The 26,266-nt window shown below is 46.0% G+C and overlaps 2 protein-coding genes and 1 long non-coding RNA gene across 5 annotated transcripts; 1 reads left to right on the forward strand and 2 right to left on the reverse strand.

Moving 5' to 3' along the window:
* Window positions 1-18: 18 nt before the first annotated feature.
* Window positions 19-9,842, reverse strand: myoc (myocilin). The gene is made up of 4 exons (XM_077017237.1): window positions 9,020-9,842; window positions 2,462-2,527; window positions 2,273-2,371; window positions 19-1,403 (listed from the first exon to the last, which is right to left on the reverse strand). Exons 1-4 carry the CDS (start codon window positions 9,495-9,497, stop codon window positions 616-618), a joined length of 1,431 nt encoding a protein of 476 aa, XP_076873352.1. The 5' UTR covers window positions 9,498-9,842; the 3' UTR covers window positions 19-615.
* A 131-nt stretch (window positions 9,843-9,973) lies between these two features.
* Window positions 9,974-15,422, forward strand: LOC143523085 (uncharacterized). Its single transcript, XR_013133213.1, has 3 exons — window positions 9,974-10,345; window positions 12,616-12,775; window positions 12,873-15,422. It is a non-coding gene; the product is annotated as an uncharacterized LOC143523085 (long non-coding RNA).
* Window positions 15,423-16,339: 917 nt separating this feature from the next.
* vamp4 (vesicle-associated membrane protein 4) lies at window positions 16,340-24,360 on the reverse strand. Of its 3 annotated transcripts, XM_077017238.1 has the most exons (8): window positions 23,123-23,279; window positions 22,314-22,415; window positions 20,497-20,543; window positions 20,332-20,382; window positions 19,167-19,267; window positions 18,238-18,317; window positions 17,873-17,924; window positions 16,340-17,759 (listed from the first exon to the last, which is right to left on the reverse strand). In XM_077017238.1, exons 1-8 carry the CDS (start codon window positions 23,123-23,125, stop codon window positions 17,734-17,736), a joined length of 462 nt encoding a protein of 153 aa, XP_076873353.1. In that variant the 5' UTR covers window positions 23,126-23,279; the 3' UTR covers window positions 16,340-17,733. The 3 variants fall into 3 exon arrangements, 1 of the variants encoding a protein (XP_076873353.1); XR_013133212.1 differs by lacking the exon at window positions 23,123-23,279 and adding an exon at window positions 24,144-24,360 and having other exon boundaries at window positions 17,873-18,317; XR_013133211.1 differs by having other exon boundaries at window positions 17,873-18,317.
* Between the last annotated feature and the right edge of the window lie 1,906 nt (window positions 24,361-26,266).

Raw genomic sequence — 26,266 nt, forward strand, 5'->3', positions numbered from 1 at the left:
TAAGGAAAAATGCATATCCGTTATTCAATATATCCTCTTTATTATTTTTTTGTATGACTTCAGACATGCATGACCAAGTACCATCCTGCATCTGTGACTTGTGAAAGCATGAGGAGCTTCCTAAAGCAAGCTGGCGGGGGTCAGGCGAGACACTTGATCCACACTCGGTCGAGACGCCTTCTCCAGAAATGAACCATTTAAGCCTCGAGAGAGAGTACTACATAGTTCAGTATTGGTCTGCTGAATGAATATTTTCAGTGCTGTACACAAAAAACAAGATGTCACTAACAAGGAAAGGTAGAAAAATATTTTCTCTGTTTACAACAAAATGTGGGCCATGCCACTATAAACACATCAAATTCCCATTCAAAATAAGGCCTGTTGAGACACTGCACAGAGGTCAGGACTTTGCTGGCATTTATCTGCTTCAATCTACCTATGCTGCTTAATCATTGGTATGATGGTTTTTATACATCTGTGATATGGCATGTTTACATCAGCGATATAGTTGTAGATTTGCTATTAACGGCAAAGCCAGTATATCAAACTTTTTTTAGTTTGCGACCTGTTCGCCTCTTCATGACCCCTCACTAACCATCTTCCCTGTGTAACGCGTCACTGTGGTTTGCCCAGCCGCACATCATAGGACACAAGGTGGTGATTGTCCCAGGCAAAGATCTTCCTCTGAGCAGGGTTGTAGTCAATCATGCTGTTGTAACGGTGACGGTTCTTGAACGGGATGGCGACCGCCTTGCTTTGGCCGGTCGCCGTGTCGAAGCTGTAGTTGACGGTGGTGTTGGGGGAGGAGTAGCTGGCCACCGTGTACATCCGGCCACAGATCATGAATGCGTTGGCCACCGTGGTCTTGCGTATGTTGGTCTCCCAGCTCCTCTTCACCTCCAGATTGTGAGGGTCCAGCTGAGAGATCACGATGGCCCCCCTGGCTTTGTTGGTGCTGTAGATGACCCAGAGACCCTGCTCGTCCACCGCAAAGTCAACATCCGTGTAGCCCCCCCACGAGTAGGGGAACTGGCCGTGGAAGCCGGCGTGCGGGAGGTCGCGGCGGGCGGCCACGCTCTCCGAGGCCAGGTCGTAGCGGAGCAGCGTACGGCTGCGGCGACGCTGGTAGTAGAGGGAGCCGCGGAAGAGGGCCGCCCCCGTGCTCTCCATGGCCTCGGGCAGGAGCAGCACCTTGGTGGGGAACCCCCGGGACAGCTGCTGCAGGTCCTCGTAGCCGAAGAGCTGCCGCACCTCGCTCCCGACCGTATCGACGCGCCACGCCATGCCAGAGCCGTACGGGGACACGGCCTCGGGGTCCTGCATCCACACGCCGTACTTGCCGGCGATGGTGTCGGTCTTACGGTGGGTGACGGGGTCGCCAACCCACACCAGCTCACCGCAGCCTAAGAGAGGGGAGAAAGGGAGTGAAGGACGTGGGGTGAGGGGTGTAGAGACCTGGCAGGCAGACCGGGGACCAGCCAAGGATCATCAGCTTCCATCGGTATTCGGTATTATTTTCGTCCCTTAATGGCATGTAGGCCACCAGGCACCCGAATGGAGGCCACTTTGGATGTTTTTCTGAGACTGCCGACGTGACCATTTCCAGGGGAAACCTGAGGTCGACCCTTAAGTTACTCCCAAACCACAGCAGCTGAAAGATGAGTGCCATAACCAGACCTGAGGCTGAAATGAGAAAGCACGAAAGTGCGATTCGCGTAAGCGAAACTATGATTCATGTTGACCGAAGAGATGTCTGCATTCTGCGAGCATTCTTGCTAGTGCAAATGATCGGGGGTGTTCTTACCCTTTCCTAAAATACTCTGACACAGAGATGAGGGCTAGCTATGGCCCGAGATTCATGGTGGAGATCTTTGGCAGGATTCGAGAGGACTTAGAGGGGAGAATCCCACAAGTTCCCAGTGTTTGTTTAGCAATATGGTCTTATCAGATGTCCTGTGTTACCTTTTTGGTACCTTACTAAACATACTCCAAGTCCTTTTATAAGCTGGATTGTTCAGACTCTTTGCATGCCGGTAAAATATAGCTGTGTTTGTTTTGGTGTTGCCATCACAGGAAGGAGAACTAATGTATGCTGAATTGTTTCTGGGCTATATACGGGAGAACTCGGATGCTACCAAGAGGGTCTTGGTTTTAGAAACTTAACACCCGGAAGCTCCATTTGATTGGCTAGATTGATGGGTCTTACACGTGGAGGAGCTTTTACACCACTAGAAAACGTGTGTGAAGAGGGGTTCAGCGTGGCCTCCTTCACCTGTGGAGTGTTCCGTATCCGCTGGGCTTGGGGCAGGTACCTCTGCAACTTCAGCCTTCATCTCCAGGTAACTTGGACTGCCACTCTGCCACGAGGGATCTGGAGAGGAACGGTGAAGGTGTTCAAGCTCACGATGCATGCATGAGATCCAGCCTGGCACATCAGAGTAGTGTGTGTGTATTTGTGTACCTCTAAGGCTGCCTGTGTCTCCTGGTGTCCTGCCTGGTCTCGATGAGAGATGAGAAAATGCAGTGCCTGTAGAGTAATAATGTTGCATTTGCATTAGGAATAAATTACTATTCCAAAAATTTATAAAAAAAAGACCCCGTGCCATGCCAACTCATGTCAGACGCTCATGGCCTTTGAGACGCATCTATAGTACTATAGCACTTTCTTTACATACGATGGCCTGTCTCTCAGAATGGGGCTACATGACAATATAGATCCTCTTCCCATTCGGAGGGGGGTGTCCATAAAGATGAGAAGGCTGAGAGATTAATGGCAAACCCGGAGTGTGTGACGGGGGCAAATACAGACGCTGAGTGGATCTGCAGCTGTTATGCAGTCTGCCTGAACTCCCGTACACACACATTCAGTCCTCAGGGGAGAGGAGGCTGCCCTGGACTTCAACAACACTACACGTGAAGACGTATCCGCATCTTCCTACTCCATGTCTGGCTTCTTGTCAGAGTGTTTTCCATGTTTACAACACCAAGGCCACACACTCCTCTCGTCTCCAATGAGCTCGACTGTTCTACACCGAGTTAATGTGTTTACGAGAATTGGTAACAGACCTTGATAACGGAGTTAGCTGTTAACACCAAGAAGCTCCATTTGATTGGTTAGATTAATAGGTGTCAGAAGGTCATTGGCTGCTCAAACACTCAAAGTGGAGGGGCTTTTACACCACTGGAAAAAATGAATCGTCTACTATATAGCTGAATTTGTGTAATAGCTACTAGCTTTGGATTTAGCTGCCTGCAATTGGGCAGGTTAGCTTTGCTATCCCAAGTGACCCTGCAACAGATGGATGTGGGAATCTTTGGACTCTGCTTTGTATCACCTTGAGCCTTGTGTGTGTGTGTGTGTGTGTGTGTGTGAAGGATATCAATGTTCTTGCAGGCAGGATCTCAAGAACTCCCCACGGCAAGAAGAGGGCAGAGTCATTTTTATACAAAACATTTTACTCGATTTAACCCAGAACTCTTTGCTCTTAAAAGTGTGAAAACTCCTGAAACTGCCTCTCAGTACGTGGATTAAGTTCATCATAAATGACCACTGATGTTCATTAGAAGGACTTTACCTGTGCGTGGTAAACATCTGCAGAGTGTCTAATGGTGTGTGCTTCTAGATAGTCATGCTAAAATGTGACTTTGCTCATGGGAAAATTCTTGTTTTCTCAGCTCTCAAGTTCCTGTTATCCTGCGTGATGCCTTGGTACTCTCAGGTCTTGCTCAATTAGAAAGCCAAATGCAGGAAAAAAGTTGTGTGTGTGTTTTCTCCAATCTGGACTCTGGAAGGGGAGAGAGTGCCTGCCCCCTGGACGGAGGGGCTCTGTAGTCCTCCACAGGTTCCCCTGCGGTTCTCCGCTCCACTGGCGTCTTCATCCACTCCAGCTGCACTGTGATCTCTTCTCCACATGGCCGAGAATGCGGAACGGTGAACACAGACAAGCCCCCACCCCCACACCCCCTAAACCTCCACCCCCATCTTCAGTACAGGTGACAGTGTCAGGAAGGAACAGAACACGGGAACAGTGCAGAAGAGGATGAACATGGAGACTCCTACACAGGAACCAAGACGGATCTCATCCAGAGGTGTAGTGTGTAGGATCTAATGCAGAGGTGTAGGGTGTAGGATCTCATCCAGAGGTGTAGGGTGTAGGATCTAATGCAGAGGTGTAGTGTGTAGGATCTCATCCAGAGGTGTAGGGTGTAGGATCTAATGCAGAGGTGTGGTGTGTAGGATCTCATCCAGCGGTGTAGGGTGTAGGATCTCATCCAGAGGTGTAGGGTGTAGGATCTAATGCAGAGGTGTAGGGTGTAGGATCTCATCCAGAGGTGTAGGGTGTAGGCAGCCCCGTCGACAGGGGGGGACAACCGGGTCTGTTGTCCCGGGCCCCAGGGCCAGGGGGGCCCATCAAAGAGCCCAGCAATTTATTTTTTATTTAAAGTCTATAATTTTTAAATAATATTGAAATCTTTCATTAATATAAAATTCTGTACTCAAAATAAACTCAATGGCTAAAATATATATGTTTTTTAACCTACAGTTGTGATCAAATTTATTCAACCCCCAATGCTGCGAAGGGTTTTATGAAATTCAGTGCACATTTGTAATTGTGTTCATAATGAAATCTTACAAGGACTTGTTAAAGAACTAAATGCAACTAAGATAGCATCAATTTTTTTTTGTCAAAGTATTAAATGGCCTTTTTGTGATTTCTTCATTGACACAATTATTCAACCCCTTTACGACTACCACTCCTAAGAACAGAGGTTCATTCCAGTGTTTTCCATCAGGTATTGAAAACATCTGTGGATGTCAACGAGCAGCAGTCAAGCATGATAAGCACCAATTAGGCAGATTTAAAAGGACTGTGATACTCAGCTCCTTCTAGACATCTACTGGTGTGTTTCCAAGCATGGTGAAGGCAAGAGAATGGTCCCAGAAGACAAGAGAAGAGGTTATTGCTCTTCACAAGAATGGCAATGGATATAAAAAGATTGCGAAGTTGTTAAATATTCCAAGAGACACTATCGGAAGTATCATTCGCAAGTTCAAGTTAAAGGGCACAGTGGAAACGTTACCTGGTCGTGGCAGAAAGAAGATCCTGACCGCGACTGCTGTGCGCTACCTGAAGCGTAATGTGGAGAAAAATCCCCGCGTGACTGCTAAGGAACTGAAAAAAGACCTGTCAGATGTGGGCACTGAAGTTTCAGCTCAGACAATAAGGCGCGCACTGCATAACGAAGACCTCCATGCCAGAATGCCCAGACGCACCCCCTTGCTGACTCCAAAGAACAAGAAAAGTCGACTGCAGTATGCCAAAAGTCATGTGGACAAGCCACAAAGGTTTTGGAACAGGTTTTGGAAACTAAATTAGAACTGTTTGGGACAATGGACCAGCGCTATGTTTGGAGAAGGAAGAACCAGGCTTATGAACAAAAGAACACCTTGCCTACTGTGAAGCATGGCGGGGGGTCAATTATGCTTTGGGGCTGTTTTGCTTCTAATGGTACAGGAAAGCTTCAACGTGTGCAGGGTACCATGAATTCCCTTCAGTACCAGGAGATCTTGGAGGAAAATGTGATGGAGTCAGTCACAAACCTGCGGCTTGGGAGACGTTGGACCTTCCAACAGGACAATGATCCGAAGCACACATCCAAGTCCACTAGAGCATGGTTGAACATGAAAGGCTGGAACATTCTAGAGTGGCCATCGCAATCACCAGACTTAAATCCAATTGAGAACCTCTGGTGGGACCTAAAGAAGGCAGTTGCAGTGCGCAAGCCTAAGAATGTGACTGAACTGGAGGCTTTTGCCCATGAAGAATGGGCTAAGATACCCATAGGTCGCTGCAAGACACTTGTGTCAAGCTATGCTTCACGCTTGAAAGCTGTCATAACTGGAAAAGGATGTTGTACTAAGTACTAAAAAATAATGTCACTAGGGGGTTGAATAAAACTGATAATGATGTGAGCACAGTAAAGACATTTGTGGTTATTCCATCATAAATATTATGTTATGTTTGTCTAATTTATAAGTGCCTCTTTGATATAATTGTAAATAAGATGACTGAAATGATCAAAATCAATGTCAAACTGGCCAAAACACTTTATTTCAGTCGGGGTTGAATAAATTTGATCACAACTGTATCTGCATATTTTCCATTAAGTGCATACACCCCCGCATCCCACTGGAAAATGGTTTGATCCAGCACCGACCGTAACCGGCTGGTACCCCCACAACAGCGGGAAATACAGTGGTGGATAGTTAAAGTAAATACAGAAATCTGGAGCGCAGAAAAGAAAGGAAAACATTTACCTGACGAATTTTAATGTTGCATTGTGTTCCAGGTTTGAAAAGTGTTGGAATTTAGGCTAAAGTACTTGAAAATGCTTGAAAGTAACTACTTCGTTTCACAACAAATAGCTGTCTGACTGAACAGTTCTGGTGAAGACGTTAAGATTGGGCGTTTTGAAAATAACCATTAAATATTGTGATAAAAAGCGAATTATTTCGAGTATATGTATAAATATTTAACTTAATTAAGTTTAACGTGCTGGAAAATATTGAAATGGACCTTTAAAGTGAAGTACAAGTGCTTTAATTCCACATTATAAAGGTGTATGAACCCTGCAAACATGACTTTGTTCATTGCGCTGAAGCGCGTCGCGCGCGAAGTTACAAAAGTCAAGAGGTGCACGACCTCGCGAATGGACAGCGCGCGAGGCCTTCGCACACGGTCGGTGCCACTGCGATTACGTCATTTTCGCGCGAACCCTCGCGCCGCTCGCGACGCGTCAAGTATATAAACAGTCAGCTGTCAGAAACAGCTTTGATGTGTGGCTATATTATATACTATATGACCTAACAGAAGGATTGTCAAATGACGAAATTCAAATGACGTGCGCCGGGGGGGGGGCACATTAAACTTTCTTGTCCCGGGCCCTAGCAAGACTGTCAACGGGCCTGGGTGTAGGATCTAATGCAGAGGTGTAGTGTGTAGGATCTCATCCAGAGGTGTAGGGTGTAGGATCTAATGCAGAGGTGTAGTGTGTAGGATCTCATCCAGAGGTGTAGTGTGTAGGATCTAATGCAGAGGTGAAGTGTGTAGGATCTAATGCAGAGGTGTAGGGTGTAGGATCTCATCCAGAGGTGTAGGGTGTAGGATCTCATCCAGAGGTGTAGGGTGTAGGATCTAATGCAGAGGTGTAGTGTGTAGGATCTCATCCAGAGGTGTAGGGTGTAGGATCTAATGCAGAGGTGTAGTGTGTAGGATCTCATCCAGAGGTGTAGTGTGTAGGATCTAATGCAGAGGTGTAGGGTGTAGGATCTCATCCAGAGGTGTAGGGTGTAGGATCTAATGCAGAGGTGTAGTGTGTAGGATCTCATCCAGAGGTGTAGGGTGTAGGATCTAATGCAGAGGTGTAGTGTGTAGGATCTCATCCAGCGGTGTAGGGTGTAGGATCTCATCCAGAGGTGTAGGGTGTAGGATCTCATCCAGAGGTGTAGGGTGTAGGATCTTATGCAGAGGTGTAGGGTGTAGGATCTCATCCAGAGGTGTAGGGTGTAGGATCTAATGCAGAGGTGTAGTGTGTAGGATCTCATCCAGAGGTGTAGGGTGTAGGATCTAATGCAGAGGTGTAGTGTGTAGGATCTCATCCAGAGGTGTAGGGTGTAGGATCTAATGCAGAGGTGTAGTGTGTAGGATCTCATCCAGAGGTGTAGTGTGTAGGATCTCATCCAGAGGTGTAGTGTGTAGGATCTAATGCAGAGGTGTAGTGTGTAGGATCTCATCCAGAGGTGTAGGATCTAATGCAGAGGTGTAGGATGTATGATGTATGATGTCGCTCTGGATAAGAGCGTCTGCTAAATGCCGTAAATGTAAATGTAAGGTTTAGGGTGAGGGTGTATGGTGTAGGATCTCGTGCAGAGAGAATGCAGGCTGTTTTGTTTTGTTTTGTCCCTTTTTGATAGCCACATGGTTCAGCAGCCTGTTTGCAGGCCAATGAGAGAGTGTGTGTGATCTTTGAAGATCTGTTTTGAATGAAGACGAGTTAACATACCAAAGCCAGATGAAGCCAACTGCCCGGCTTTCAGCATTAAGGACCTGTTTGCTGCTTAGGCATCCACAGACCATAGTGCTGCAGTCTTAGAGGCAGTGTTCCTGTCTCAGGTTTTACTGGCCCTAAACCTTTCAACCATGCATCCTGTATACCACACACAGATTCACCAACATCCAGTGGTCATGAATACGAAACCATTCTCCCTCTCCCAGCCTCTCATAAACCATAACAGATAGTTATGTAGTTAACAGGCAGAGTTTTCTCCTGAGTGAAACTCTATCCAGGTCTGCTCCCTGCAGGGATGGGCCGAGATGTCCCCCGTGAGCAATGGCACTCCTCTCTGGGTGTGATTGACTCCTCTCTGGGTGTGATTCATGCTTGCGGTCAGGTATGACCTCGATAGCACAACCAAGTGAGTCAGTATAATCAGCAGAAGACTGAGCAAGCAGGACTGGTCATTTATCAGAACGAAAACTATTCTGAAAGCATTTACTTCTTCTCATCACACATTTTTATTAGGAAAATGCTCTGATCATGTATTTATCAGCAGGAGATGTGATCCCTTGGGAACTGAATCTGTGCTTTTACTGTGCCTATCAGCTCAATCTGTTACATTCTGGTATTTGGTACATAATTGTTATTTTTATAGCGAGTCCTTTCAAGCAGCTAATTTCTATGTCGATTAAACAAAACCACTATCACTGGAATCAGGTCACTGCTGCCTCATTTGGGCCACCAGCATTTGACAGGATATGATTCCAGACAAAAGCAAACAATCCCTACATCTGGGCGACCGTGTGTGCTCAGCTGATCCCGTAGCTCTGTAGTAGGTACGGATGCTGATTCCACCAATGTCTTTGTCACTGCACAAGCAATGAGCTCTATTAACTCTAGAAAAAACTAGAAGCTCTAACTCACAGCTGAAAGGGGGCGGGGCTGTGGGGAGCGTACTCACCACCACCTGGGCGGGGCCTGCTGTCCTGCTGCGGTGTGATGGAGGGCGGAGCCTGTGCACAGGGTCTGCTCCTCAGCCTCTCGGCCTCCTGCTGGAGCTCCTCCACCCTCCTCTGGAGTTCCTCCACCCTCTGGACCAGCCGGTCCTTCTCCCTCTGCAGCTTGGCCTTCTCACCCAGCGCCTGGGTGTAGGCTTCCCGGAGGCCTGCTTGAGCCCCTGGCTGCTGCGTCTCGGACGGCCCCACCTCGCCCCCCGCCACCCGGGCCACTAGCACCTCCAGCAGCGCCAGCCGGGTCTTCAGGGACTCCATCTCCGGGCTGGAGCCCGGCGAGGGGCAGCTGGCCTCGGCGGGGCTGTCCACGGTGAAGCTGTATTGGCAGCGGCCGCTTCGGTCATTCCCTCTCCACAAGCTGGCGCTGCCCTGAGCCCGGGCGCCTACCAGCAGACCGGAGACCCACAACACAGCCAGGAACCACATGGTGAAGCAGACCACAGACCGACGCAGGACAGCAGCAGCGGGACCTTCTCGCAGCAGGACGTCTCGCAGCAGGACCGTGCTTGGACCGAATTCCTCTTCACTCTCTCTTCTTTCTGATCGTCTCGTCCCGTGTGACACTGTCCCTAGTTCTGTCACAGACTCGGACAACCCGGCAGATGCTGATGACCGACGTGTGAACTTCACTACTGCTTGCACCTGACTTCTCTAACCCTCTCTCCCTCTTCTCCCCGGTAGCTGCCGATACACCAGCCTGGAGTTTATCTGTGACCAGTTGTTGTCTGTGATCTCCGCTGCGTTTGTGTTTTCAGGTCTAGAGGCAGGTTGTCTGAGCTGGGGCACCCCAGGCAGGGTTATTTATACTGCCTGAAACGTGGAGAAAAGGTGGGAGGGGTGTGGGGGAGAGAGGGAGAGAGAGGGCAGGGAAAAGGGAGAGAGGGAGAGAGAAAAGGCGGGACTGCCTCAAACGGCAGGAATATTCCATCACGTTTCTACTCTCTTGCTTCGTGGAGTGTGTCCAGGCACGTGGATGAAGGTGTGGCGCGTGGTTTTGTTTTGCTGTGCTAGTGTGACGTTTTGTAGCTACCAGTGAAATTCCAAGAAAGCAAGAGAAATTGCTCAACTTGCTCAAGGTATGATGATACTCAAGACAAATGAGTATCGTCTTTTGAATCATATGCTGTAATGTATGATATTAAAGGTCTTCAACTACTCTACTGAAAGATTTTACAAGATTTGCCGCCAGATGCGTTACGGTCGGACGTAACGGCTACATCTCCAGAGCAGGAGACCAGGAGACGACACCTTGTGCAGAACCTGCCCTCGCCACGGTAGCTCGCACGGCTGCCTGATCTTTCAAAGATGTCGAGTGCATTGTTGCCACGGGCGAGCGTGCCTGTGTCTGTGTGCATGTGCTCGGGAGCAGGGCGGCTGATTAGAGGACGCGTTCTGTAGGACTCCTGCTTTCTAATTCTGGTGCCGCGGGTATTTGTGGTCCTATCGGCTTCCCGCTGATCCTCCGGCGGGGGGGGTGGAGGCTAAGGGGCGTGGCAGGGGGTTGTTCTAGGACACCTTAGACACAGGGGGGGTAAAAGACGGATAGAGTTACCCCTGCCCCCTCCAACTGACGGAGACGGACAGAATGTGACACAGATGTGGGGTTTCAGGCTTAATTCTAATCAGCTATTTTGCAGATGTTATGCAACTGTGGTGGCATTGTTTGCGCAATTTGGCTACTCTCTGTGCAGTGTGATACAGAATTGGATGTTCCAATCTCAACGTCTGTTTTGTGGTGTGTGTGTGTAGATGCTTGTGTGTTATTTAGTACCAGGTCTGTTTAATATTGTGTGTTATTTGGTACCAGGTCTGTTTTGTGATGTGTGTGTATAGATGCTTGTGTATTAGGTACCAAATCTGTTTTGTGATGTGTGTGTAGATGCTTGTGTATTTAGTAGCAGGTCTGTTTTGTGACCTGTATGCTTTTGTATTATTTAGTAGCAGGTCTGTTTTATGTTGTGTGTTATATAGTAGCAGGTCTGTTTTATGTTGTGTGCTATATAGTAGCAGGTCTGTTTTTTGTTGTGTGTTATATAGTAGCAGGTCTGTTTTATGTTGTGTGCTATATAGTAGCAGGCCTGTTTTTTGTTGTGTGTTATATAGTACCAGGTCTGTTTTATGTTGTGTGCTATATAGTAGCAGGTCTGTTTTATGTTGCGTGTTATATAGTAGCAGGTCTGTTTTATGTTGTGTGCTATATAGTAGCAGGTCTGTTTTATGTTGCGTGTTATATAGTAGCAGGTCTGTTTTATGTTGTGTGTTATATAGTAGCAGGTCTGTTTTATGTTGTGTGCTATATAGTAGCAGGTCTGTTTTATGTTGTGTGTTATATAGTAGCAGGTCTGTTTTATGTTGTGTGCTATATAGTAGCAGGTCTGTTTTATGTTGCGTGTTATATAGTAGCAGGTCTGTTTTATGTTGTGTGCTATATAGTAGCAGGTCTGTTTTATGTTGTGTGTTATATAGTAGCAGGTCTGTTTTTTGTTGTGTGCTATATAGTAGTAGGTCTGTTTTATGTTGTGTGTTATATAGTAGCAGGTCTGTTTTATGTTGTGTGCTATATAGTAGCAGGTCTGTTTTATGTTGTGTGTTATATAGTAGCAGGTCTGTTTTATGTTGTGTGCTATATAGTAGCAGGTCTGTTTTTTGTTGTGTGCTATATAGTAGCAGGTCTGTTTTATGTTGTGTGTTATATAGTAGCAGGTCTGTTTTTTGTTGTGTGCTATATAGTAGCAGGTCTGTTTTATGTTGTGTGCTATATAGTAGCAGGTCTGTTTTATGTTGTGTGTTATATAGTACCAGGTCTGTTTTATGTTGTGTGTTATATAGTAGCAGGCCTGTTTTTTGTTGTGTGTTATATAGTACCAGGTCTGTTTTATGTTGTGTGTTATATAGTAGCAGGTCTGTTTTATGTTGTGTGTTATATAGTAGCAGGTCTGTTTTTTGTTGTGTGCTATATAGTAGCAGGTCTGTTTTATGTTGTGTGTTATATAGTAGCAGGTCTGTTTTATGTTGTGTGCTATATAGTAGCAGGTCTGTTTTATGTTTTGTGTTCTCACCAGATGTTATTCCACCAAGCAGGTCAGTTTCTTGCTGTTTCTAATGAGTAACATGTGAGAACTTTAACCTGCCACTTTCATTCTTTCCCCCTTTCTTTCTTGCTGTCTATTTTAATATCATTTTTATACATTCATTCTTCTCACACTTCATACACTGAGAATTTACACCACTGTCACTAATCACAGCCCACAGTATTATGGATCTTTTTACTATTTAAAATGTTTTCATATTTACAGTCTACACAGACATTACATAATGTACCTGACTTTCATAATGCTCTATGAGACTCAATTTGTGTCAAAGGATTTCAAATTGTAATTAAAGCTACATCACAAACATTTATTCACCTGGAATGTACTCAGCAATGAAATATTCGATTTTGTGCTTATGTTTTTAAATCCCATTTTCTAAAAGTTCAATATTGTTTCCTGTTTTAGCAGAAAATTGTGCCTTTAATCTATGACCTTTTGACCTTTTTCTCCAGCGATGTCTCTGACCCACCTACACACCCCAGACGCCTTCACATCTGACTCCTGACCTTGTCACTCATCTAACCACCATTCAGATTTCCAGACCCCCCATTAAAACAAGCTCCATTTCCCAGGAAGGAGGGAGAAAATAAGCTTTACAAGCTCCTACATCTGGTGTGTGTGAGTGTGAGTGAGAGAGAGAGAGAAAAATGCAAAATGTGGCATTCACTGCAACAAACTAAACAAACATGTTCCATCCCTTCATGTCCAGTGTTCCCTGCAGCTCCGCTGATGTCAACCAGACGCTTTGAAAACACAAGTACACTCCGCAACTGGACAAGCAAATATCAGCAGATCCCTTACAAACGCAGCAGTTAGAGAAAACATACTGGTCTTGGTCCTGACTGGACCATCAAAGCTCTGATGGAGATCTAACCCAGCACGTCATATTTGAAAAGATAATGTTGAAATATAGAATTGCACCCTTCCTCTGAGAGCATTTATATCTGTTCTGGATGAACCATGCAAACTTTAAGTGTGTATAGTCACGAGAAATTTGTTTAAACTCTTAAGCTTCATAGAAGCAAATGTGTTTTACTGCATCTCACATTCCTAGCCAAGGAGCCTGGACTGCCACACACTGTTACCCTGGTGAGAACATTTGGTCCTCGTTAGGACTCGTGTGCAGCAGGTGGAATGGACCTCGCTCCCAGGAGTGATGCCAGCACTGCTCCACTGGTGCAGACGGCTGCGTATGTGTGGGCACGCAACGAGCGGTTCAAAAGATGTGAAACCACGTGGACTTACCCCAGACTGAGCCTTCAAGCAGAGACCGGACGACAACATGTGGGTGTCTGTTAGACAGACGGGGCGAGAGACAGAGGTCTTTTGTTTCTTGCTGAAGTTTTTTGAAAGTTAGGTAATGTTTTCCTGCGATTTTATTTTATTCAAATTGAGCAAGAGAACTTTGAGGATGATGATGATGAAGATGAATTCTACCCATGTGGATCACGTTCCCTCCACGATGAGTGTTGTGCAGTCACTCATCCGAGCGCCGTCGATGGAAAATTCGAAGTACAACACGCTCACTTTGTGTCTATGTGTGCTGCGAAAGTGTTGCAATTCAACACAGCCGTGGCAGTAAACCATCATTCGTCTGGATTACGTTTGTCAGGGATCACGGTCTACGTTGGAGGGGGTGCTCGCTCACACACCTGGAGGGCAACAGGGAGGAGCCCTGGCCATGACTGATGGAACTGACCAGGAAGAATGTTGCTTTACTGGTTACGTGACCAAACACTGAGGGAATGCAGTGACTACTGAGTGCCAGCCAGACATTTAGCCAGGTGGCCCTGTCCAGACCAGATAACAACCGCATTACATCCGTCTAGACAGGCCCTATTTCCTCCACGGAGTCTCTGCCTTCGTGGACGACACACATATTCTCAAAGCTACTTGGATAAAACACAGAATTTCTTAGGCAAGATGGACTGCACACAAACAAGAGGGAGAACTTTCTCTGTGAACAATTAATCCACCCCCTATAGTGGAAAAATACTGGCCACATCACCCAAGGGCTCCCTTATACCAGCGGGTTTCATCACTCCAGCACCACAACGTCGCTCCTGGGGGCGCTGATGCCAGTCACTGGATGAGAGCCACGATGAGCTTCTCAGCTTCCAGGGACATCACAACCCCATCAAAACACCACCCTTTACACCGTCACCACACCCGAACCTTCCGTCGCTAACAGGAGCCCCTCCATTATCTGCTGTACTGGAAGAAGGCCCCTTTCTCCAATAGCCTGCCCCAAGGATATTCCTCTCAGGTACTGACAATATAATATAATGAGTTGCATCCTATTTAGCACTAAAAGTCTGAATACCAGACAACCTATCATGAAAATGTCCCAGTTTAGTGCTATTAGCAATGAAACTTTAATCAATACAGTGAGCTACCTTCATCTAAATAATGTACTAAAACATCTCCTGGCAGTCTCAGCACCTTACTGAGTAGCACCTCAAAGAATGTGTCTCCCAGTAGCAGTCAACATCCTCAACATCCCAGTAGCAGTCAACATACCTCAGATAATCAACACCTCGCACCTTGTGGGCAGATTTCCTAGGTCAATAAAAACTGCAGTGGCGACACCCTTATTGACAAAGAAAATCTGGAAACAAGACATCTCAAATCTACCGTTCACTGGAAAAAATTACTTTCAAGCAACTGGTTTTGCTGGTATGCTGCAGTGTTATGAGCCAGTACTTTCAGAACATTAAGACACCCGTCACTCAGCATGTGGTGGAAGTGTTCAGCTATTATGCTGTTTTCAATGGAACCAGTTGTCCTGGAAAATATTAGAAGAACCCCCATACTAGATGGTTTTAAACTGAAACTAAACACACCCTTTTTGGCAAGGCTTTGGGCTCAGGTCAAACACTGTTAGCTCCGAACCTGCAGCACCGATTTCAAGCACTACAGCACATCTTTATTCTTTTAATTCTACATACTTAATGTTCTACTTTGTAAACTCAATATTTTATTAATAATTTATTTTAATTCAGGTTTGATCTCTTCAATCTTTCATTCTCTTCCTTTAACTTTGTCATTTAATGTTAATAAATGGTAACTTTTTTTTCTGGCAAAGAAAGATTTTCCTGAGTTGATTGATCTCAGGATGTAATAAGCTTTGTTCTTCTGTAGTATAAGGAGCACTAGCACAACTAGCCTCGCTGTAAGCACAGCAGACTCATGTAGGGCACTGTGCAAGACCACCTCTCTGTGATTTTGATTTGTTTGAAATAAACACCCTGAATTATGACCCCGGTGTCCATTTGTGGTTAAACTATTTACTTATTTCTTCAATTTCCATCACAAAATGTGGTGTAGCAGATCTCACAGCAAGCTCCGCATGATGTGCAGATGATGTTCTCAAGCTAAAGACCACGCAGCACTGTTGAGATTCTCAGGCTGCTCCAACCTCAGAACTCACCATGGAGAATCTAAAGGGCTGCGTCCCCAAGGATTCAAACCCGAGTCCCAGCAGAATATTGGGCTCTGCTCTGTTAAACTGGCCCTCTTAAGTGGGTCCAGTTGTGCCTCAAAGAAAGCCGTTTCATGTCAGATTGATGGGGGGCAGTAAACTTGAGAAGTTGCAGAGATGTATAAATAAAACATGACATTGTGTAAAATAAACTGAATATAATTTTATGTTCTACATATGGAAAAATATATCACTACAAACTACAAGCTTTTTGCTTGTGTGTAAGAGGTCTTAGCCCCATGCTGTGGATCTGGGAGGGAGTGAGAGACAGACACTTTCATTCACGCAAAGAGCAGAGAAAATGAGGGATAAAAACAACATAATGAAAGAGAGAGAGAATGGAATGACAGAAAGCAGGAAGAAAAACAGGCATGTTGAGAACAGGGTGTAAAGCAAGAAAAGGTTAATGGAAGGACAGATTGAATGAAAGCAGTTTTAGTGGTGACCTGGGACTCCATATTATGTTTTAGAGTCACGGAAAACACTGTGGAAGAGCCCAGAAAACTCTCCATGAATAATGAACCAGGACAGCATTAACGGCGCTCAAGTGATCAACCAGACAGTGGGCACATGGGGGCGGGCGCATGAGTCTCAAGACCCCGCCTTCTTTCTTCTTCATGAGTCTCAGACCCCGCCTTCTTTCTTCTCGAGTCTCAGACTCCTCCTTTGTTCATGCTTGTTTCATCCGAACAGACTCGCTTTTAAAATCACTTTATTTTAAAACGCAAAAGTATTTCACAGTCTGCCAATGCAAGTCCATTGTTTACTTCAAGGAATGGATATTTACAAATAAATTAACTACAAAACAATGGAAACAGTCAGTAAAGCAGAACATGATACAAATGTACAGACGTTGGCATTTTCTTAATGGATCAAACCATAAACAACTTAAATTTGCTCCCTCACTGAAGCCAAACAAATCTGATCACACGTTCGATGGCCTTTCTCAAGAGAAACAAAAGCCCTAACATGGTTTACTATGGCTGGCTTTGCCCTCTTAACACAGCAGATTAGGAATTCAGGCTTTCAAATTCTGCCACAGAACGAGATCGATCTTGTCACCGTGACCTCAAAACTGTCACTACCGAAAACACAAAGTTGCTTCAGTGGATATGACACCCATGAGCAGTTAGTGAGGTGTTTTCACAGGCCACTGGGTCCATGTTTTGCTCTCGGTTCATGCTGCAGCAGTGAACATCATTAGGTGAGTACTCACATATAAATGGCACACCTGAACCTGGCTCGTAAAAACACACTGAGTCGCACAAAGTGAGCTGGCAAAATTACTGCACTTCATAAGAACACAGTGCACTGATTCAATAAACCTTTAGAAGGGCTTAAACAATGCCACTAAACCGAAACAGTACCACTCACAACTAACCATGATTGTTTACATTTTTACATTGCCAAGTAAACAAAAAGCACTCTTCAGAGGAAATGGGAATAGCAGCAAACATTTAAAACTCTTTTTCCTCCACCTGGAATTAGCCTAATATCTTGCTCCGAAATCTAACGAGAAAATACTGAATGAAAATCCCAGACGCGGAGTGAAATCACTTCCCGTCTGGTGACCAGTACCCTCACAAACACCAGCTACTCTACTGAACCGCGGGACTCCACCAGGCGAGTACATGACACCACACCCGGCCTTGTGGGTCGAATGGTTCTGAACTCGAGTTAGTCATAAGAGGAATGACATACTAAAACCTGATTATAAAGAATTATTCGATCTTAAAAAAACAAACAAAAAAGGTCATTATCATAGTAAATGTATATACAACATACAAAGACTTCATGAAGAGGCTGTGTGTGAGTGTGTGTTATTAAACATTGAGGACCAGGCCTCACCAACTGCCATGGAAACCGCTTCATACATGCTGCTGGCGCCGTCCAGGACAAGTAACATACACACACTTACGCACTGCATTGCCCCTGTGTGATGGTGGTACCCTGAAGCCATAGCGGGTTCATACAGTGGGGCTGCAGCATCATCTTCTGGTGTGGAGGAATGACAATGAGAGGAGAAAGAGGAGGAGGAGGAGGAGGAGAGAGGAAGAGCACATCGGACCTCTAACCCCCCTGCTGGAGACTAGCGGTATCGCAATATCACTGGGACTGTGGAGAGGACAGAATGAGGGAGAGAATTAATGTCAATATGCGTGTTGTTTATTTGTTGATCTGTAACTGTGTCTAGCTGTTCACGGGAGGTTCAGAACCTGAATACATACCAATTATAATAAGCAGCAGTATGACCACCACCAGGGCCACAATCATCTTCATCTGAGGATCAAAGCGCAGCGTTACAGGCTTGTCCAGACACAATCTCACTCCGACAAGTATTGTGGCAAAGAAACAAGAGGAGTGAACGATATGTGGTTCAAGCTCTGGATCTCTGGTTCTCAAACGTGAAGACATGTCTGATCTGCTTTAACGGGCAGGACACTGGGACACTCACCTTCATGTCTGATCTGCTTTAACGGGCAGGACACTGGGACACTCACCTTCATGTCTGATCTGCTTTAACGGGCAGGACACTGGGACACTCACCTTCATGTCTGATCTGCTTTAACGGGCAGGACACTGGGACACTCACCTTCATGTCTCGCCACCACATGCGCCTGTGAACCTGCTTGGCCCGACTGCTGAACGCTGACGCGTTGTCCGACAAGCTCTCTGGAAGTCACAAGAAAGAGGAAGGTGACCTCAACACTCAAAGACCACACCCACTAGGCTCCGCCTCCTCCGCATCACCTGGACTGCATGCATTCTGTGTAGTAGCAGCCCCCAAACCTCCACGCAGCCCCCAAACCTCCACCCAACCCCCAAACCTCCACCCAACCCCCAAAGGCTAGCAATGGAATTACAGCCAGGCAGGTTACAGCCGGACTCTTTCCCACAGTGCCTACTTATACAAGGGTGACGTCAGTGGGACTCCCAACACGGGACACTCTGTGATGGAGGGTGGGCGGAGTTCTCGTCAACCAATTGATATAAGGTGAACTTTCATTGAAAGAGGCACCCACACACACACACACACACACACACACACACACACACACACACACACTTGCTCTTTCAGACGAGCCCTTTACAGCGAGACCTGACGTTGAACACTTAGTGCCTCCTGTGTCCTCACACACAACAGCCCCATTGACTGGGACACTTGAAACACTATTAGATGTTCACTAAGCTACAGACCGAGGGGATTACCTCAGAACACCTACGCAGGCCATGCTAGGGGGGACGCATGTCTCACGGAGCAGAGACAAGGCTCTGAGAAAAGGTTTATTCATCTAGATACTAATCTGAGAGAAGGTTCACAAAACCACTGCCTGACACCACTGTGGTCCTGGCTTTATGGTGTGACAGATGACCTTTAGACCCAGGCAGTGTTAGTTTCTGCCAGTTGAGTAGAGGTGACTGCAGAGAACCCCACCATCCCACCACCAGTGTGTGTGTGTGTGTGTGTGTGTGTGCATGCACATGTGCATCATCTCTGTGGTGATGGATTACATATCTTACCAGATTTGTCCTGCAGGTCATCCAGACGCTCTCCACGCTCAATCACCTTTGAGATGTTCTCCTGCATCACGTCGATGACCTCATCAACCTGAGACTGCACACTGACAGAGAGAGAGAGAGAGAGAGAGAGAGAGAGAGAGAGAGAGAGAGAGAGAGGGAGAGAGGGAGAGGGAGAGGGAGAGGGAGAGGGAGAGGGAGAGGGAGAGGGAGAGAGAGAGAGAGAGAGAGAGAGAGAGAGAGAGAGAGGGAGAGAGAAAATAATCTCATACCAGGTTTTCCCCTTGTAATTTGGCTTTCTAATAAATAAAGCCCTAATAATGAAATCTCCTCTGAGCAGCGTTGTTAGAACACTGTCTAGACGGCTGTTAAGATTACCCTCAGATCAAAGGGATCTTCGCACGCCAGTGAGAATGGGTTCCTCAAGACATCGAAACAGAAGCGCAGTTCCCTTACACGTGATGCACAACCACCCACATGACAGAACACCCAAAACACATTCTTGCACCCAACCTGTGAACTTGAACGATCCTTGAAGGATGTTTGTCTCGCATGCCTGTCCCAGCATGTTAGCAGTGCCCACTGACCACGCCCACTGACCAGTGCCAAGCAGACAACACCCGCCTCACCACGGCTGCACTACACTGACACACAGAGACCACCGTGTGTTTCTCACATTAGACCCGAATGTTTTCCTCAGCGTTTGACTTCTGAACTGGTGTAACGAAACTCTCGCACTGGCTCATGCACAAGTGTCTCGCGGCCTGGCTGTGTGTTCTGGGCACGACGTGGCCCGCGGGCCTGAATTACAGGAACTCACAGATGAAGTCCAAACCCAAAACACAGTGTTCACGACATGCCAAGTCAGCACTGCCAGCTCAGAGCAGAGCCCAATGTGCCCCCCCCCCCCCCCCTCAAATGTTTTGAATTATTCATCTTCACTTGCAAATAGTGTTGTCTTGGAAACCCAGTGCTGCTAGTCACTCTGGTTCCATCAAAGCTGGCAGTGGGACTGTGGGTGTGTGTATTTCCCCAGAGGTCTTTGTGAATATTTGCCAATATGGAGATCTGGGCGGGGCTTAAAGGCACAGTCCACAGTGGCATGGACAAAATCAGTGCTGTCATAATGACTACTATGATAATAATGGATAATAATATAACCACTTACTGTCTAATTTTGTCATTCTGTGGACCAAATCTGGGGCCTGTTGGTCCTCTTCTACAAGTAAACACAAATACAAACACTTCATTAAGCAAATTCAACATCCTTAGAAAAGCCTTATTCCAAAGGATGTAAAATGTGATGAACGCTAGAACAAACAAACAAACTCACAAGAAGAAGTCTTCCTCTTCATCAGAGTCTTCCTCCAACAGATTCCTCTGTGAACGTAGGAGGTCAGAGGTCAGTTGGCGCTGCACTAGATCAGTGTGTGTAGTAGCTCGTGTGCCCTGTCTGTGGAGGGCCCAGGTGGAACTGGGAGAGGTTAATGGCTCTCTGCTGCGGGCGGAGACATCAGGACGTGCAGGTCAGCAGCACTCGAGGAGAACTGCTGGACTCAAACGCATGTGCAGACGCTGCTTGCACGGCCCATTTGTTTTGTGAGGATCGGTTTGTTTTTTGGCACCGTCTAGACCCGGTTAGTGGAGGTTTGCAACATCTGGTACACATTTAACCAACATGATCTTTAACAGTGTTTCACTAGCACTACCGTGAGAGAAGACGTACAGCGGGGGACTGATCGCGCAGGTTATCAAACGCGGCCAGGGTGGTTTGACGTCTCGCCGGCCTTACGTAACGACAGAACTACGCACAGGGAATGGGAGGAGCGTTGCCAAGCAACACAGGCTTGGCACACAAACAGGCTTTGACATTATGGAGCGGAGCGAACCTCAACAGACTGGTCTTCACTGTGATTGGTCGGTTGATGAGACCAGAGTCACGTTGAGGTTTCTACATACACATGACGTTTCACAGGATGCAGTCGGCGAGGAGTGTTCCCGTTAGCTGCTAGCATTAGAGCTCAAGAATGATATGAGCCGACACAAAGAAATCAAGTGATTGCGTACGCTCAGCAAACCCCGTAGTCACGTGACAACTCTCGTTTCTTTAACGTTCTACACCTACACCCACCATCTTATCTAGTACTCACCATCTGGTTCTCCTTCTCTCTCGCTAATGGTTCATAGTCATCATTTAGTGGCAGCCTGCTAACCATAAAGAGGTTTGTCACGCACAGATTTTATGACAAGCATGTGTGTAAACGCTTTTCTTACCCCCACAATAAACAAACGTAGGTTCTAAACGCCCCGGCGGTGGACAGCGGGTGTTGAACCGAGAGAGGAACGCAAGTTAAAAGGGAAAACGGACCAAGTCCAAATGAAAGAAAATGTCCGGGTGACGTGAGGTTAAAAACGTGAGACAAGGTCAACATGAAGGAGCAGGACTCCAAGGGTTTGGGGGGGGGGGCCTGCAGCTTCCAGCGGGGAGACTGATTATCACCAATCCGTCGTACAGGGGGAGGACAGCGGGTGCTCACGTGCGAGGGTCCATTACGCAACCACAGCCCCGTGACTCAGCTCGTGGATGGAAGAAGAGGCAGGGCGGAGCCAAGCTGATTAGCAGTGGAGAGCAGCCAATCCTGCCCGTGTTGCTCGGCGCACACAGGAAAACGGGGGCGGGGACTGCCGTGATGAGGCACCTGCCGTGATGACGTGCGGTTTGCGTGGCCCCGTGTTCCACTGCGTGCTTCTACTGGGCCTTCTGTTCTGCGACTCGTGCAAATAATCTTCCGTCCTTCAGTTTTCTCTTATGTAGTAAAAATGGATGGGTGATTTGTAGGCATTTAAGACTCCATCTCATTTCACTTGAGGGTTATACACTAAATACACAGAGAACTTTCCTAGAACAGATTCCCATTGGGCCCTTCTCCCTTTGACTAGAGGCTCATCACATTTATGAAGTGTGAAAACTATTTTTTTTTAATGTTTGCACCCCTGACCCCGTATGAACTCCAGGGTGCTTTATTAACACTTTGAAATGTCAAATGTCAGAAGATAGGACATTTGGAGTGCAGACTTACAGGAAAACACCCTTCAGGACCTCCGCACTCGTACACACGCACAGGTCTTCTGGGTAATGTAGTTTCTTACCCTCTCGCTGCGCACGGAGCCGGTGACCTCCTCGTCATTCAGATGCCGTTTGAACTTGGGAGGCATGTTGGCGTCAGGCTGCTCCTCCCTCTCTGGCTCCCTCTGCAGGAGAACAGGAGAACACTGATGGACTTCACCCAGCAAGCACGAGAGAGAAGGCCAGGGACATCTCGGGCTATGGTGATTGGCTTTAACTGCCAGTATTTATTTTACAGCTTAGCTACAGGTGCTAAATCTACTAGCACCTAGCCTCAGTTAAAGAACATCAAACACAGTCGTTAACTAGCTCTGTAATGGCAATTACAGACTAATGTATAAAACATTCCACAAAAATACAGGTTTAAGCCACAGTGCCACAAAGGAGCAGCTTTCTCTCTCTCTCCCTCTCTCTCCACACACACACACACACACACACACACACACACACACCACAGGCTACCCATGTTCTTGTTCTTATACAAGATGTCCATGCAAGAACAGATTTTGGAGCTTAAAAAACTGTTTCTCACAGCTATTTGTCTGCGTTCCATGGTCAATTTAAGTGTAAAATAAAGAAATGCCTACATCAAATTTCAAAGGCATATTTGCCATTGTTTGCACTACTGCATTACTGTACTAACCACTAGAACACACCCCCCATGTGCACGCTGGCATACATGCAATACATTCCTTCTGGAGTGAAAAGAGAAAAGAGGACAAACTTCCTATCTGGCCTATAGTATGTGAAGCTCCAGAAAAGACATTTCACAATCAAATAAATATTTTCACCCCCATCCCCCAGAACCCAAATTCACTGGAGGGTTTGGTACCATCGAGTCCACTGTCCTCCCCGAGACTCTGCTTTCTGCGCTGGAAAAGCAGTCGGAAATCAGGCCCTCCCCAGCCACGAGAGTGGTGGAACGTTCCAGAAACCAGCAAAAAGAGAGGGGAGAGAGAGAGAAAGAGAGAGAGAGAGAGAGAGAGAGAGAGAGAGAGAGAAGAGAGAGAGAGAGAATATATCTGGGAGTCAAGTAGATAAATAACAGAGGTGAGGAGAGGGAGGAGAGAGAGCAAGAGAGAAGGAGAAAATCTGTTAAAAGACAAAGTATGAGATAACAGAAAATATAGGAATTCAAGAAAAGTATGAGAGAGAAAGACAGCAAGATGGAGAGAGAGAGAGAGAGAGAGAGAGAGAGAGAGAGAGAGAGAGAGAGAGAGAGAGAGAGAGAGTGTAGCAAGCAGGACTCCACTGTGACCATAAACAAACTGCCAGAACTATAAAAGCATGACTCTAAATTTCAAACAGCGTTTGGAAAAAATATCAAACTGATGTAGTGACAGAAGACACGATGGAAAATGGCACGTAGATGGGGACTCATCTGGTGACGGTAAAAGTAGCCTGGACAGTGGAAACTAGTGAACCCGATCATCCAACCCACTAAAAGACTCTCCACTCAAAGATGAGCAAACATACATGATGAAAGGTGCCATCACACCAATAACAACAAGAGATTTCGCCCCTTCACATAAAACATCTGTCAAATAATGTTTAGACAATTTTGTCAGCCACAATTCAAACACAAATACCACACACACACCGGGTTTACCCCACACACACCGGGTTTACCCCACACACACCGGTTCACCCTAGCGAAATGATCCTGCCAGCTATATGACACAGGCCGGAGTCGGCTAGGCTAGGCTAGGTTATGCTAGGCTTGGTTAGGGTAGGGTAGGCTAGGCTAGGCTAGCTGCGGTTCGGTTACTATACGCTACGCTAGCAAATACCGAAGAGGCCTCTGAATGTAGAATGACCAAAGCAGTACTGTATATATATCTTTATATACGTACCTGTGATTTCTCGCTCTTGTAGGTAACGTGTTGTTCGGTTTAAAAGTACAACGTAACGACCAGGGATCTCTGAATCCCGACGGTTGCCGTTGTCTGAAATGAGCAGTCTTAACTTGGGATGTAAGCAGCAGTGATTTCCGGTTCTTCCGGTCTCGCCCTCAGGTGACCAGGAAGTGCTCGCGTGCTGATTTCGATGACCTTTCGATTTTCGATTATCTTTGTCTTTATGGTGTTTTTAAAGGAGAGACACATTAGCACAGATACTGAGGCAACCTGATATAGCTGACGGTCAATCAGAATCTAAAAACTGCTATCACATACCTACATTTAAGAGAATAATGTGCACAGACAATCTTCTGAAGTAATAATAAAATAAAAAATAATCCAAATGTATTTTCTTTTTATCACTCTCGAGGGATATCATTAGGACAGATGATAGGTCAGACAGTGGTCTGTAATCTTAAACTACGTCAAGATTAGCTGTAACCTTTGTCACTTTGTGTCAGCAACAAGAATGGCTTAGCCAGTGATTTCAAGAGATGACAAATTAAAACATTCATCTGAAACAAACTAATCTGAACGTTGTACAGGTGTGTTGTAATCACTGTCTATCTTGTCGTGAAACCCACAGATTTCAACAGACCCTTGCAAGTCTTTGGTGAGATGGTTTAGAGCACAAGCCAGGAATATTTTCCACATGCTAAACTAAAGGATGATTACTAAAGCAGAAAGCCTTGAGAAGTGTTCTCCGGGGAGAGAGAAGTACTTGGCCAAGTGAAATGATGAAACTGCTTGTCCTCAAAAAAGCACTTGATAAAACTGGAACCAGTTGGTTTTATCACCCAAAATCTTTAAGGGTTGCCAGTAATCAATTTTAATGATCTATATTAATTGAATAGTGTTAATTTTTTTGAACTTTTATTTCACAACATAATTCTGACAATAGACTATGTGCAACACACATATAAGAGAGAGAGGATGTTTAAAAATAATTATTTTACATAAGTGTAGTTGCCTTGGTCCATTTTGGCCATGAATATGAAAGTCTTATCAAATCTAAATAAATAAATTACTGTGTATAAATTTCAGCAAAGACAGGACTTTAGTTGGAGGTCTGTCAGTACTGTCATCTGTTCATTCCTGAGGGACCTGATGGAGAAAGATGGAAACAATGAATGGAGGCTTTGTGGACGTCCTGTCCATCTTTGACACTGCCTTGTTTCTTAATCATTTAGTTTGTTTGCCTTCCTCTGTTTAGCCTCAGAATGACCAGTGAATTGTTCTACCAGCACATAATACAGTCAAATAAACAGAACAGTCTTGTTCTTATACAATCACATAAAGACAGTTGTCCACTGAATTGTTAGTATTAGCTTTTCAGTTGGGCTGTTCCTTCAGCGTCTTCACTGAAAGCTTTAATAGTCTCCGCTTTTGTTCATAAAGTGTATTTCTTTATGCTCTTTGACCTTTAGGATAATCTAAAGCCCCTTTGAGACTCTTTAAGTTGTGATCCAGGCAGGTCAGTAAAGATCACAGCCTCAATATCCTCGTCATGGATTCCTTTTGTCTGCAGCTTCTAAAGCTCTGATTGAATGATATTCAGGGATTCAATGTTTGTCAGAGGGTCAATGGAAACATTTAATACAAATAGTTGGAAATGCTTTTATACATTTATGATTGTTCCATGTTATTTGTGGGTATTTGATAATAGCCAATATATGGAACATGGTGAATGAGTAGGGTGGTGCTGGCTTTGGATGTCTCTGATGATACAAGCAGACCTCCAGGGGCAGATCTCCAGGGGCAGACGTCCAGGGGCAGACGTCCAGGGGCAGACCTTCAGGGGCAGACGTCCAGGGGCAGACCTTCAGGAGCTTCCAGCAGAATGGAAGGCTGGGTTAACTGAGGAATGGCACGTCTCTGGCTGGACATTTGTACACTTCCATCAAGATGGAGTGCTTTTTTAAGGGGAGAGAGAGTATGAGTGGACATAGGGTAGGCAGTGGTGAGTAAAGGTAGGAAGATCGCAGGATTGTAAACAACAGGAGCGAGGGATACAGTGCTGGAGGGGAAATGGTCCAGTAAGAGTGATGAATCCCAGCTGTGCCTCACAAGGTCATTTA

Source organism: Brachyhypopomus gauderio, chromosome 9, assembly GCF_052324685.1.
Source record: "Brachyhypopomus gauderio isolate BG-103 chromosome 9, BGAUD_0.2, whole genome shotgun sequence".
Taxonomy (NCBI): Eukaryota; Metazoa; Chordata; class Actinopteri; order Gymnotiformes; family Hypopomidae; genus Brachyhypopomus; species Brachyhypopomus gauderio.